The sequence below is a fragment of the Pteropus vampyrus genome, unplaced genomic scaffold, assembly GCF_000151845.1.
Source record: "Pteropus vampyrus isolate Shadow unplaced genomic scaffold, Pvam_2.0 Scaffold260, whole genome shotgun sequence".
In the NCBI taxonomy this organism is placed as follows: Eukaryota; Metazoa; Chordata; class Mammalia; order Chiroptera; family Pteropodidae; genus Pteropus; species Pteropus vampyrus.
The window spans coordinates 651,158-664,407 of record NW_011889041.1 but is presented as its reverse complement, the minus strand read 5'-3'; the positions used below and the strand labels follow the sequence as shown (position 1 = coordinate 664,407).

General features: G+C 33.4%; 1 protein-coding gene across 4 annotated transcripts in view; it reads right to left on the bottom strand.

The window, feature by feature from the left end:
- The window catches only part of DST (dystonin), a 417,658-nt gene that overhangs the window by 142,311 nt on the left and 262,097 nt on the right, over nucleotides 1-13,250 (bottom strand). For 3 of the 4 annotated variants that reach the window (XM_023520357.1, XM_011375009.2, XM_011375010.2), the window contains 9 exons: nucleotides 13,051-13,234; nucleotides 11,982-12,139; nucleotides 11,578-11,756; nucleotides 10,911-11,049; nucleotides 9,919-10,112; nucleotides 8,639-8,801; nucleotides 7,859-7,942; nucleotides 7,042-7,149; nucleotides 6,514-6,612 (listed from right to left, as the gene is read on the bottom strand). In XM_023520357.1, coding sequence (XP_023376125.1) covers nucleotides 6,514-6,612; nucleotides 7,042-7,149; nucleotides 7,859-7,942; nucleotides 8,639-8,801; nucleotides 9,919-10,112; nucleotides 10,911-11,049; nucleotides 11,578-11,756; nucleotides 11,982-12,139; nucleotides 13,051-13,234 — 1,308 coding nt within the window. Of the gene's footprint in view, nucleotides 1-250; nucleotides 2,951-6,513; nucleotides 6,613-7,041; nucleotides 7,150-7,858; nucleotides 7,943-8,638; nucleotides 8,802-9,918; nucleotides 10,113-10,910; nucleotides 11,050-11,577; nucleotides 11,757-11,981; nucleotides 12,140-13,050; nucleotides 13,235-13,250 lie in introns of all 4 variants that reach the window. The other variant, XM_011375008.2, reaches the window with a different exon arrangement.

Sequence of the window (13,250 nt, the reverse complement as noted above, 5' to 3'; positions counted from 1 at the left end):
TATAATCCCATAGTTATAACAGTAGAACTGTTATATCTGTTTAATCGGAATTATTTAAAAATTAAAGATTGATAATTTTTAGTAAAGATGCAGGTAAATCTCTAGAAAATTATAGCATTATTTTCTGTCAGAACAACAAAGAGCCAACAATCACACTTAACATTGTTAAACAATTTGGTCTAGCAGAGAAAGGAAGCGAAAGGAAACTTGACATGAGGTAGCTGATAAGGACTCAGAATCCAGACTATACCTCTAAGGGTGCCAAAAGCTTCACCAGGTCTGTTTCACATCTGTCTTCTTGACATCTAACAGGTAGTCTGGAATTGTACAGAGCTTGATCTCTTATCTTCTCTATTTCCGATAGTCTTGAAATAGGGTTTTTCTCATCAAAAGTTATCTGTAATTCGGTGCTTGTCTGAGAAAAATACTCAGAGTAACACTGCTGGCTTTTCTCTCTCTCCAGTGCAGGCCCTGATGGCCAGCGCTGGACGTCCTTGGGTATCTGTTCAACCCGATGTTGCCATTTTTCTTCCGACTGCTGTGGTTCTTGGGCCCATCTCAGCAGAGGCGATCTGGCCGTTGGCTGAAGCTGCCCTGTGTTCCCAGAAGAGAGGTCTCCTGAGTGTTGACGCTCCTTCACTGCCACCTCAAAATCTGGTTTGAAGGTACAGTCTTTGGCTGGGCTCTTTTTCTGGATTTCACACTGGAGCAAAACTAACTGATGTTCATGCTCCTTTATCTGTTGATCCATTTTTTGCTTCAGGTATTCAACTTCATGTTTCTGGGCCACCAGCTCCTTTTCAAGTTTCTGACATTTCTGGTAATGATTCACTTCCACATTCTGCCCTTGTTGGATTTGCTCACGATATTGTCGAAGCTGTCTTTCAAGTTCTCTAATATTTGTTTCACAGAGCTTAGCATTCTCTTGAGCTCTGCAGTTTTCTCGCTGAAGAGATACAAAGTCAAGCTTGATGCCTGAAATATCATTTTCAGTGATAACTTTAGAGTCCATTAATTTTTCCATCTTTTTCCGAAACTCCTCTGCCGAACGTTTAAATTTTTCAGATTCTTCCTGAAACAGAACCATCTTTCTGTGGGTCATCTGCTCCTCTATGGTCTTTAAGTGAAGTTCATCTTGTACCTTTTTCAACTTGTTATTTAACTCTTGCACCTGAGCTTGCTGTAGCTGTACTTTCTGCTCCCCCAGTCGTTTTTCCTCTTTGGAAGCACTCAGCTCAGCATTCAGATTTCTAACCTCTTTCTCAGTATTCTGGATGATAATGTTCTGCTTGTCACACTTCTGCTTAAATTCACTTACTAAGTTTTGACTTTTGGCCAGGTCTTCTTCTAGACACTTAATTTTTTTATGGAAATCCTGTTCTGTTTTCGTCTGTTTATGCAAGTGCTCATTCGTGTTGCGTAGCTGATCTTTAAAACCATCTGCCTGAATTTTCAGCGCTTCGCATCTTTGCTGGATAGCTTGTTTCTCTAAAACCACATTTGCCGATTGCACTTGAATTCTCTGCATCACTACTTTGGTTTCATTATTCTGCCTGGTAAGCTCGTCTACTTTTTGTTTTAGCATTTCTGCACACTTATTACTTTTCTCCAATTCTTCATTAAGCTTTTGGATTTTATCGTTATTTTCTTTTTCAGCTTTAATATTTTGAAGCAACTGCGCGTGGCTTTTCTCAAATTGTTCTCTTAGATGATCTGATTTTCTCTGACAGAACTGCATTCTTTCATTAGAGAATTCCTTCTCACCCTGAAAAGAATTAACTTGTGAATTTAAATGCTGAATACTCTGCTCAGTTATAGCATGTGTCCTAGTGATTCTGTCTACTTCTCTTTGCAGTTTCCCTTTTTCCTGTTGAAGAGATTCTAATTCTGCTTCATAATTGTGCTTTATTTTCTTAAGATCATTAGCTTCTTGCATGACTTCTTCAGCTTTATCTGTGGTTTGGTTCAACTGCCGACTCAGTTCTCTAAGCTGCTGAGAATACCCTTCCTCTACCTGGTCCTTCCTTTCCAACTCTAACTTAAGGCACTTTAGTGTATTATTTGTTTCATCTAGTTTTTCTTTTAGCAAGCGAGCCTTTTCCTCAGATGAAGTTTTTTCAAGCTGGAGGGCATTAAGTTCATACTTCAGCTCTCTCATGTCTTTTTCAGCCTTTCTATTGGCGACTATTAGCTCATCTACCTGCTGTTTGAGTTCTTCTGCTTTCTGTTTGTCGTGCTCCTTGTATGTGATGGCACAAGCTGGCAACATATTTTCTCTACATGAATACTGAATTTCAGTTATTTTTCTCCTTGCTTCCAACTCAATTTTCTGCTTCTCTTTCAACTGTTTCTCTGCTATCTGTTTCTGAGATGCTAGATCTTTTTCCATCTGCTTTATCAGCTTCAAGAGTTCTTCCTCATTGTCTCTCTTTCTTTTTAATTCTTCCATTAACTTATTTTTTTGTTGCTCCATGTCACTGAGACTTGAATCTTTTCTTTTAAGATGATCTTCCAGTGTTCTCCTTGTAAAGGTGTTTTCTTCTAACTGGTTCCGGAAATTCAGGAGGTTTTCTTCCACGGCCGCCCTTTTGGCCTCGGCCTCTGCTGTAAGCCGCCTCACCCGTTCCAGCTCCCGCTCCGCAGCTTCCTTCTCTCTCACGATGGTCTCAAGTTCCCTGCGGTACTGCTTGGCCTCGCTTTCAGCCCTGATTTTCTGCAGAGCGATGTCTTCTACATTTCGCTGCTGCTTTCTCAATTCATTTTCTGCAGCCTCCTTGACCTTTGGAAGTTCTTCCTCTACTTGGGACTTTTGTTTCTTTAGTTCAGCTACCATTCTCTCCAATTCACCTATCTTTCCTGTAAGTTTGCTATTCTCAATCATTGTTGCCTTCTGACGCTGAAGCAGATCTGAATATGCCCCATGTTCAGAAGTCTCCTTACACCTTTTAATCTATAAGAGATATTTAAAGTGTCAAATCTGTTCTATTCAAATTTATCTTTAAAAATATGAAGCGAGGCTCATAAAAGAACTTACAAGAACAAGTGAACCCAAATGCAGAATAAGTGCTACCACCACCATCACCACCATCACCACCATCACCACCACCACCTTCTTCATAGAGGAAGCTTCAGAAAGTCAGCAATAGGAGAAGACAAAAACTAAGTTTTCTAAACTGAAGATTCTTTTTCTTTTTTTTTTTTTGTCTCTCAAGACTAATTTTGTTTCAAAAATTAGCTAGTCAGGATTCTAAATCAAGAAGGGACCTAACGACATATAGCACGATCCCAACCTTTTACAGATGAGGAAACTGAGGTACAGAGAGGTTGAAAATGATGAAGTGGGAACTAAAACTTTCACAACAGTGCTCTTTCTGCTCTCACACAGAACTTAGTCCTAAAAGCTCAGAAGAACATACAACAGATAAGAATCAAATGACAATAAAGAATTTAGTTGTCAACATACAGCTCAATGGAAATTTAAAAAAATAATAATGTTTACATCCCTCTGTTGTACGGTTAAAAAAAAATACAGAACTTTGGAACAGAGAGCCGAATCAGGAAATAATACTTAACATGGGGAAGGATAAAAATTATACAAAAACTTCTCATTTCTAAAGTCAAATTTCTTACCTGTTATACTTGCCATATTACGACAATTATAACTAGACTTGCTAATGCAAAGGCAGCTATTGTCCCTGCTCGCTTTAAAAAAGATGTGCTTCATATACTCACAGATTTTTGTTGCTGTTGTTAATGACATGCCTCATATGAATCCACCTTGATGAGTACCTTTAGATACTCCATAAATATAAAGATATTTGTTAAATATAAATAGTTTTTAAATATACTTAGGGATTCAGCTCCAATGTATAGAATAAAATATAAGAAAAATGTTTTACTCTGTTAATGATAGAATCAACCTGATCATATAGTTCTGTAATCAATGCAGAGGAGTACACTCTGCATTGATTACAGAACTATATGATCAGGGCTGGCTTTTAATTACAATTCAATTTCTCTTTGTTAATACCATAAGGTTGTTAGCTTCATATCATCAACTCAAAATCATCACCATTAGAAACAATTTAAACAGGAGTAGAGATATTATTCTAGATAGATTTTTTTTTTAATTGAGTAGCTTTGGTGAATTTCAATAATTAAATTTACCTATAGACTATACATCTTATTTTCCTTCCTCTAATTTCTTGATGCCCAATAATTGTGACAAAAATTTCAGTTGTTTCCTTTGCTAAACTAAATATGATTCATAATAAAAATTAATATAAAACAAATCTCATCACAAGCTGCAATACTTAGTGCTCTATTTTCTTTATTTTGTTATCAGGTCAACTAAGAGCTGACCCTGACCCTGAAGCATTTTATTGGCTTAAACATTAAATTTTCAAAAATGTTTCAGTAGTTGATTTCTAATAGGGTCTTTCTCAGTTCTCTATCAAATCTCATTTAAAACAGTTGTTGCTGAGAAGTTTTGAGCCTTTTTTTCCTTAGGCATGTTCTGAGGTTTAAAAAACTGAAAATTCTCTCAGAAAAAAATGGCTGTTGTTGAACCTTCAGTATCTTAATTAGAGCTATTTTACTGACTGTTAATAATCTCATTTTGTCTACACAACTGGATTTTTTTTTTTTAGCAAATACTACAAAAATTACCAGAAAAAATTTAGTCCTATTGCAACTTGGCTTTCTTATAGATCTCAAACTTATTCATACAAAAATAACTCCTTCAAGGAGACACACTGTCTTTTAATCTCAGCAATTAATATTTAATATATTTTGCTCTCAGTGTAAACTAGGAAATCTCTTTACTCCATTTAATATCCATTACAGATACTCCACTTACATTTCTAATTTGGTATTATCTTCTGAAATTAAGTTGCATGCCTCTTTGGTTTTATGTTTGTTATGGAAAATGCCACTCTCAGACCACGGTTTTTCATGTGGGTCTTCACAGACTCGGTTCCAAAAACACCACTCTTTGGAGTCTAGAAACTGAGCTACATATCTTTGACAAGACATTCCATTAATATGATTCTTAAGTGGTAAATTTTTATTCAGGCATTTTTTAAAATCTATTTTAAATTATAGTCTTTGGATGGTCTTCCATAAACCATATTATTTTGACTTTCAATTAACTATAATTCTTTTATATTTCAAAGGATGATGAGCATAATTTTTATATATTCAGGCTTTGTGAATTATCGTTTGGTTCTATCAACTTTTGTATTCTGCCTCATCAGATAAATTGAGCAAAGTGGCTCAAATATATGCAATCAGGTATATAAGAAAGGAAAAGGACTTAAATTATTTTATTTTACATTTAACTATTAAACATACAATTTAAAAGACTTGCATACCATTTAACATGGAATTGTATCTCTTAAAAAGTAAAAATTTTTTTTAAATTATGGATGTTCTTTCACAGATGAGAGGTGTACGCCTATTATTAGGATGGTAAAAAATATTCTGCTTCTCCTTTCTAAGCACAAAGGAAGCTAGTTATAAAGACTTGCAATTAGCTATGTTAGCGATTTAGTTGCAGAAAACTGTTAACACTGAACAGACTAAAATAGTTTACAAAAGCAGTCACATTTTTAGAAACTGAAGGTAACATCTATTAGACATTTACTACTGTTTTGGTTCTTTCATTATATGAATAGTTATGCTACGTATAATCATCTTCAGAATTTTAACAACAGTATAATTTAAAATGGCTAATGCTCCACGATTTACTAATTTTATCATTCAATCTACTATTTTTGTCTGTTCTGAGGTTAGGAATAGAAAGTATATAAAGATAATAGAACACAGCATAATCCCTTCAAAATGATATACAATAGCATTTTATTACAATATATATTCATAAATAAGTCCTTACTCCTTCTATTTCAGAATATATTTTTAAATGCAGAATCCAAGCCACAGAAGTTCTCCAAATGAGAATGGTACTTAAATAGTCTTTTTACTATATACCATATCCTTTTGGCAAAAAAAATGAAAACAAACAAAAAAACTCCATAATTCTTAAAAAGTACTATCATTTTGTACAAATACCTCTTAAATTAATGGCTTTTATGTTTTAAATCCCTGAAGATATCAATTAATTTAAAATGTATAAAAGAAATGTGTTTATGTAGTATATCTACAGACATCATAACAGTGGTCACTATACTTCAAAGAAGTACACTTTTCAACTGGGAAACTGAAAAAACTTCTGCCAAAGTGTCAGGTTTCATAATTTAAATACAACCATTTATAAAGGCATCAACACTATCTTATTAGAGTCCTCGAGTAAAAAGGAAAAAATTTTTTTTTTTTTTAGGAAATTTTTTAAACCAGTTGGAAATTCCTAGGCCTTTACTTTTTCACCATAATTTTATAATTAAATTAGTACTTACATACCAGCTATCGAACACGTAAATTTATCATGAAAACTTTTTTGTCTTCCCAGACAGCTACATACTTCTTTTTACTTAGCTGTTCATAATTATTGATTACCTCTTCCTCTTCCAGCCTCTTCAATGAATCGCCAGCAAATTTAACATATTGTGTCATGAGGGTGACCAGAGCAGTATACCGAGTCCGTAGGTCCATGAACTGCAAGTAAGGGAAAAATAATAAAAACATAACCTCCAGTTGCCTTAAACGAGCTGGGTAAATGTTAAATAATGATTACAATATTAAGTACGCTTAATTCTCTTCTAAATTTAATCAGGAAGTACATTTATTATTCTCTGCAATTAATAATTAATTATAAAGATTTTTCTATGGTTTTTTATTTTAAAAAACCCTTAAAAAAATGTAACATTACAGGTAGAGAGTTTCTTTTGGGGATGATGAAAAAGTTCTGGAAACAAACAGTGGTCACAACATTGTAAATGTTCTAAATGCCACTGAATTGTACACTTAAATATGGTTAAAATGGGAAACTTTCCATTATGTATATTTTACTATACAAATAAATTTTTAAAATTTATTTGTTTCTCTCTTTTAAACCCTCTCCTTTCTCTATTGCACTTTTCTTACCTCTTGAATAATGAGATCTGCAGAGCTCTGCATTCTTCTTCGTTTCACTGGAGATTTTTGCTGTGAATCTACCATGGCCCGGTAGGTCATTGTTTGTAATTCGTAGTCCTGGATAAAGGAATCAACAAAATTAAACTAATTAAAGCAAAGTACTAACGCTTCATTCCATAGGGATTCTACACAGAGAAATTGAACTTAGTTTCACTGAATAACTTTAAAGAAAATATTGCAAAACAACATTTTTAGGAATCTATCCAATCCTGGGATGTTTCCAAGGGGGTAATAAAATCAGAAACATTTGGGGTGCTCAGTAAAGTTCCTAAGTCTCTTTAGAAACTCATGGAAACAATTAGTACAATATGCTACTGACATTCAGTCTCCCTTTCCTCTAGCTAGGCAATGGAACTGTGGATCCAGATGGCTAAAGCTGAGATATTGTCAATGACTTCAAAAATCAGGAGTTCTCGGAAAGTTAAGAAGTTATTCCACAAAATACTCTAGCATTGTTTAATGCAGGGAGGGAGGGAAGAAGACAAAGTGATTTAAGAAATGAATTTCAGAGTTCTGTATCTCTTATGTGTATGGGGAGGGGTATGTGTGCACATGCTGTGCGACATGAAGAAAATGAACGAACCAGGGGTTCTCATGTGACTCAGATATCACAAAAAATTATAGATAAGTGTAAAAAGTTTCAAATGAAGATTCTGTTTCCACTTTTTAACACAGAGTGAAATGACTTTCCAAAGTTTTAAAAAGGTACAATGGAGAATCACATACTTGAATATTAAATCTAATGCAAGTAACTGAATCTTCTTACCTTTACTATAGCTGAGTACTGTTCTGCGTGTTTTTGACACTCATCCATTTTGCCCTGTTTCATTTCTATTTCGGACACCAGCATCTATAAATACACACAATTGAGAAGAAAAAATGACAAAGAACTCTAATCTATGCTATTCAACTAGTTAAGATGCTCAGAAACTAAGAAATATCCACATGATTTAATAGTACAGCTCCTTAGCCCTTAGCACGTAGTATGTAATTTGCCTTATGGATAAATCACAAACTTACAGATTAAGCTATATAAGTGGCCCACTCATATGGGGCTTTCAAAGCAGAAATTACTAAACTCTATAGGAATTATGCAAAAATAGACTCAAAGCCCTTGGCCCCCACCCATTCCTGATCAAAACAGAGCTGGAAATTACTGGCCACCAAGACAGAACAAAAATCTCAAAGCACTGAACTTTTTGTCAAATGTGGCTGTTCAATTTTCTACCACGAACCATTTTTATTTATTTAGGATCCCCAAAACTATTGTGACAAGCAGAGCACCAAAGAAATTTCCATAACTATGATTAAATTATCACTAGGCATTTGAAAACTGCCCCAACATTCTATTCCTTATGCTTTCAAAACTGACTTCCAAGAAATCAAAGTAAGTGATGTACATTTGGATTGCAGGATTTTAATATTTATGATTTACTCCCTACCTCCTTCCAAATAGCTGCTGGCTTTTTCTTTGAAGGAGAAAGATAAGGGTCATTACTGACCAAATGCAGACATGACCTTAGTACAAGGAATTATGTTTACATACCTTCTGTTGATTCAACTGTGTGGCTAGGGTTTTACTATTTTCGGGCTGATTTTCTTGAATCTTTCTCTGAGTAATTTCAACTTGTTGGATCCAATCATCTAAAGCATGATAGGTATCTCTATAGTACTTCAGGGATTTGCCAATGCCTTCTAAGTCCCGTAACCTAAGAAAATCATAACAGAATAGTCACAGTTTCCAATAGTATCCATTAGGAAGGTGAAAGGTGCAGTGAAGAAGGAAGAGACAAAATAACCGTACTACAATGAATTAAGCACAACAATAAAGGTATGTGTAAAAAAATCAAAGCTATAGTACCCTGAGGTACATCTCCAAGGGCATTCCACACTGGCTTAGGCTGAATCTAAATATTTTGCTCCTGGGGTTGTGTAACTGATTATCCCAGGGACAAGTCTGAGAGACTAAAGCTAAAAAACAGGAAAATTGGAAACTTAACCATAATAATTATTAATCAGCATGTCTTGAATGCTCAAAGCTTGAATCAAATAGCGATTCACTTTTGAAATGACAAGGTAATTCAATGAAACAGAGAGTTGTGATTAAACACTTCAGTTTCTATGATTTTAAAATCAGTAAATTAAACCTATATCACATGTTTTATAGAGATGAGATCTATGTTTGAGGTGAGATATATTTATTTGCATTAGTATAGACATGAAAATGAATGAGAAACGATATTACTTCATTTTTTTTTAAAGCTGAGCCCTAGAAACATCCCATTTCCTCTTACTTTTTTATTTTACTCACTGGGTGAATGATTTCAAAGTTCCCGTATCTTCAATAAAAATGAACATCAGATCATTATGCTTTCTTTACACCTCTTAGGTCTAGTATAGATGGCTACATACAGCCTATCAAATGCATGATCCACGTTCTTACTAAGTCTTCTAAGTTGGTAATAATTTTCAACTATTTGAATATTATGTTTGAATATTTTAAGTTGATAATAAGTAGAAAACTATGTTGTTTTTCTCTTCAGAAAAAAAGCAAGTAGATTAACTATACCAGTGCCAGAGTGTATCAATAGTATTAATAACAAAGAGTTGAAAATATTTATTTTGAAGCTAAATATCTTACATAAATCCACCATATAAGAAAGAAACAGAATTAGGCAGAGCTATAGCACAATTAGCACAATTAATTATATGGAAATGAACTATATATATGAATGTTTTTTTTAAATGCCTAAGTTTAGATTTTACCTAGAACACAAGGACGGACATTAAATCTGTGCTAAAACTGAACCAAAAAAGGATACTAACCTGTTGTCAATCTGAACATGAACATTTTGCCACCTTTCAACCAACTGATCTGCTTTTTCTTTGTGCCAGTCAAAATCAAGATCCCGTTCTTTATATGTTTTAAACATTTCATCACTGATGGCTTTAGCTTTCTGCAACTCATCCTCCAATGCATGGAATACCTCTCTCTTTTCATCTACTTCAGATCTCCATTGCTGAAATACATTAATTGGTGAAAGTTATAAAAATGGGAAAACACTTCATTATTTACCTAATTTTACAATTTAGTCACAAATGACTGATAAAATCCAATAAAGGAAAGAATAACTTTCATATCCAAAAATAAGACATTAGACTGAACCTTATGAAACTAACAATATTTGACTGTACTTTGATCTAAAAAAAACTTGACAATTTTATAAAGTTCAGCCTAATAGAATTTGCATATCAATAAAACAAAATATATTCCATAAGTAAGTTTTTCTCATTGCTTATTTTTAAATATCTACTAATTTATTGTTTAAAAATGAATATATGCATTAAAGATTATGGAGATAACTTTTCATGATTGTTTTGCAATAGTTTTACTCAGTGCTTTCAGTGCTTTATATATAGAAATACAGATACAGATGAGTACAACTACCAGTTCTTTTTCCTTTCTTAGATTAATTCCTCTACTTACCTCTTTGATTTTTTAAAATAACTGTCTCTTTCAGCAAAAGAATATATTAGAAATAACATAAGTTTTAACTTCAACTCTTCTGGCTGCCAACATGAATTGATTATAAAAAGCTACTGTTAAGAAGATTCAAACTAAAGAAGTACTCGCCTCAAACTAAAAATGCCTGAACATACTTATTTGCAGTAAGCTATGGTGTGACAGAGATAGGAAATGGAATGAATATAAACATAATAAAATTAAGATATTTAATCGTTGATGTTTGAAGATCTAAATGCTAGAGAAATACTTTTAGAGTATGATTTTGAAAAGTAGCCAAAAGCGAAACTCATACCTTTAAAGTACTTATTAGATTCTCAATATTATTCTTGTCTGCTATAACTGCTTCTTCTTCACACAGTTTAGTTTCATAGAATTTTACAAGGGCTTCTGCAGCTTGAGTGTTTTTTAACACCAAATTAACAGTTTTCAACCTAATAAAGAGAATTAAACAATAGCCTTCTATTGGTAAACGTTTATTTTCCCATAATGCAGTCCCGAAGCACCATTACGGTGCATGACATGGTGTGTTCTTTGTCGTGAAACGCTGACACATTTACTATAAGATTAATATTCAGCTGACTCTCATTTTAATAGATAGCATGTACTCCAACCCATTCCCTAACCCACAAGTGATATTTTAGCAAGATATTCCAAGATAAGAGGGTCTTCTTTCAAATCTTGTTTACACCAGGCTTAAAAGAAAAATCTTACAGCAGAGCTACCAAAACTATAGGCAAATATGGGATGATTATTCATTATGCTCTAATCTCTGAGGCACATTCCCTTTTAACATGAAGATGCATCATATATCCATGGAAATGTTTTAACATATTTGTTATTAAGAAAAAAATAAAAGTGAAAACTTATATTCATAAAAATGAGTATTTTAAATTAACAGCATATATAAAAAATATGGCAGTTGTATGAAGCAAATTCATACTAAGACAGTGGTTACATACTTATCTATGTAAGTGGAAGACATAGAATAGACTTGGTTCATGTTCTGAATGACCATGCTGAGCTCAGATCGCAAAGTCGGAACTGATGGAGAGGTTGCTGCTTGACTAAAAAATTCTTCGCATTTATTTGTGATTGTTCCCAAGTCATCTTTAAGACGCTCCAGCTCTTTCTTTAGTTTCTACAAAACAGAGAACAAACATAGGTATTAGGTTTTTACTTTGGATGGGGCATCTTTCTTAAAACAGTTTTAAAACATGCATTTTACCATTATGATCACTGACCAGACCTCACAAAGTGGCGACTGCGCAAGGTTGAGCATATAAGAAGTCACAGGAGTTGACAGTCATTAAGGCAGTAATTTATCTTAAGTTGATTTTTGCCCCATCATATTTATAAATCTCACCTCCTGCTCTGTGATTCTGAACACACTTTCATGCAAATCGTCTCTTTCCAGTGGAGTTCGGATCTGTCTAATCAACCGATCTTCACAGCTCTCTAATCGGAGTCTAATGTTTCTAACTTCAGAGATGTAGAGATTATAAACTGATTCCTCCTGCTCCTCTGTGAAAGTAAATATAATGTTTAGAAAACACCTTGTTGTCCATCTTTTGGATGCTCTTGTTCATGTTTTAATATTGCAGTTTTACCACTACTAGGACATAGCAAGTCAGACTAACAATACTAGTTATCATCATCACAAACCAACCCTAAGGTTATAAACCTTAAAATAGTGACCTTACAATTTACAAAAGGTTAATAAAATTTCCCTAATGCTATTTGAAATACCAATTTCTAATTTATTATGTCCAGGAAAGTAATATATTGATCTTTTATGTTCACAAAAATAAGTTATATTAGCTGCAGATCAATTATAAAATATAAATTAAAATCCTTAAAAATGAAAGGTAGATAAAAATGTGTTAATGTTTAAAAAAATTTTAAACAGAATATTGCTAATATAGTTTTTGTCTAAGTAATATCTAAAAAGTTTGAAATAAAATTTATTTTTAATGAAAGTTAACTAGACAAAATCTTTTCCTTTAACCCTTATATAAAGGGCAAATCTCTGCACCTTCTTCTCAGTTTTGCTGTGACTCTAAAACTTCTCTGAAAAATAAGGTCTTTTTAAAAAAATTCATGTTTGGTAAATGAAAAAATAACGGAATCTTTTCTGAAAAGAAAAGATTCTGAACATTATTGCAAAATAGTGAAAATGTTGACAAGTAGATGCATTAAGAATTCATCATTTGTCATACTATTTGGCTGGCATCTTTTTATAAATTTATCATTTAGAAATAAATGAATCCCTTCTTGCATCTTCCTACCTTAAAATGTCTTTAACATTCCAGCAATTCTGTCTACCTATAACAGGGTGAATGACATAACATACCCAAGGCTGAAATTCCCATTAAGAGCAGAAAGTAGCCTGGACTAAATTATAGGGTAGGGAGACAAGGGTTCCCATGCTTTACCTCTTTCTGCAGATTTAAGAAGTTCTTGATAATACTGCTTACACACATTAACCTCCTTTTCCAGTTGTGTTATATCTGAGCCTGAAAATATTTGGGATTCCTGGCTATCTTCCAGAAAATCTTCAAAACGAGACTGTAGATTACTTAGAACTTGCTGATGTTCACCAGGTAACATTGTCTTTATCTAAAGAAAACAAATG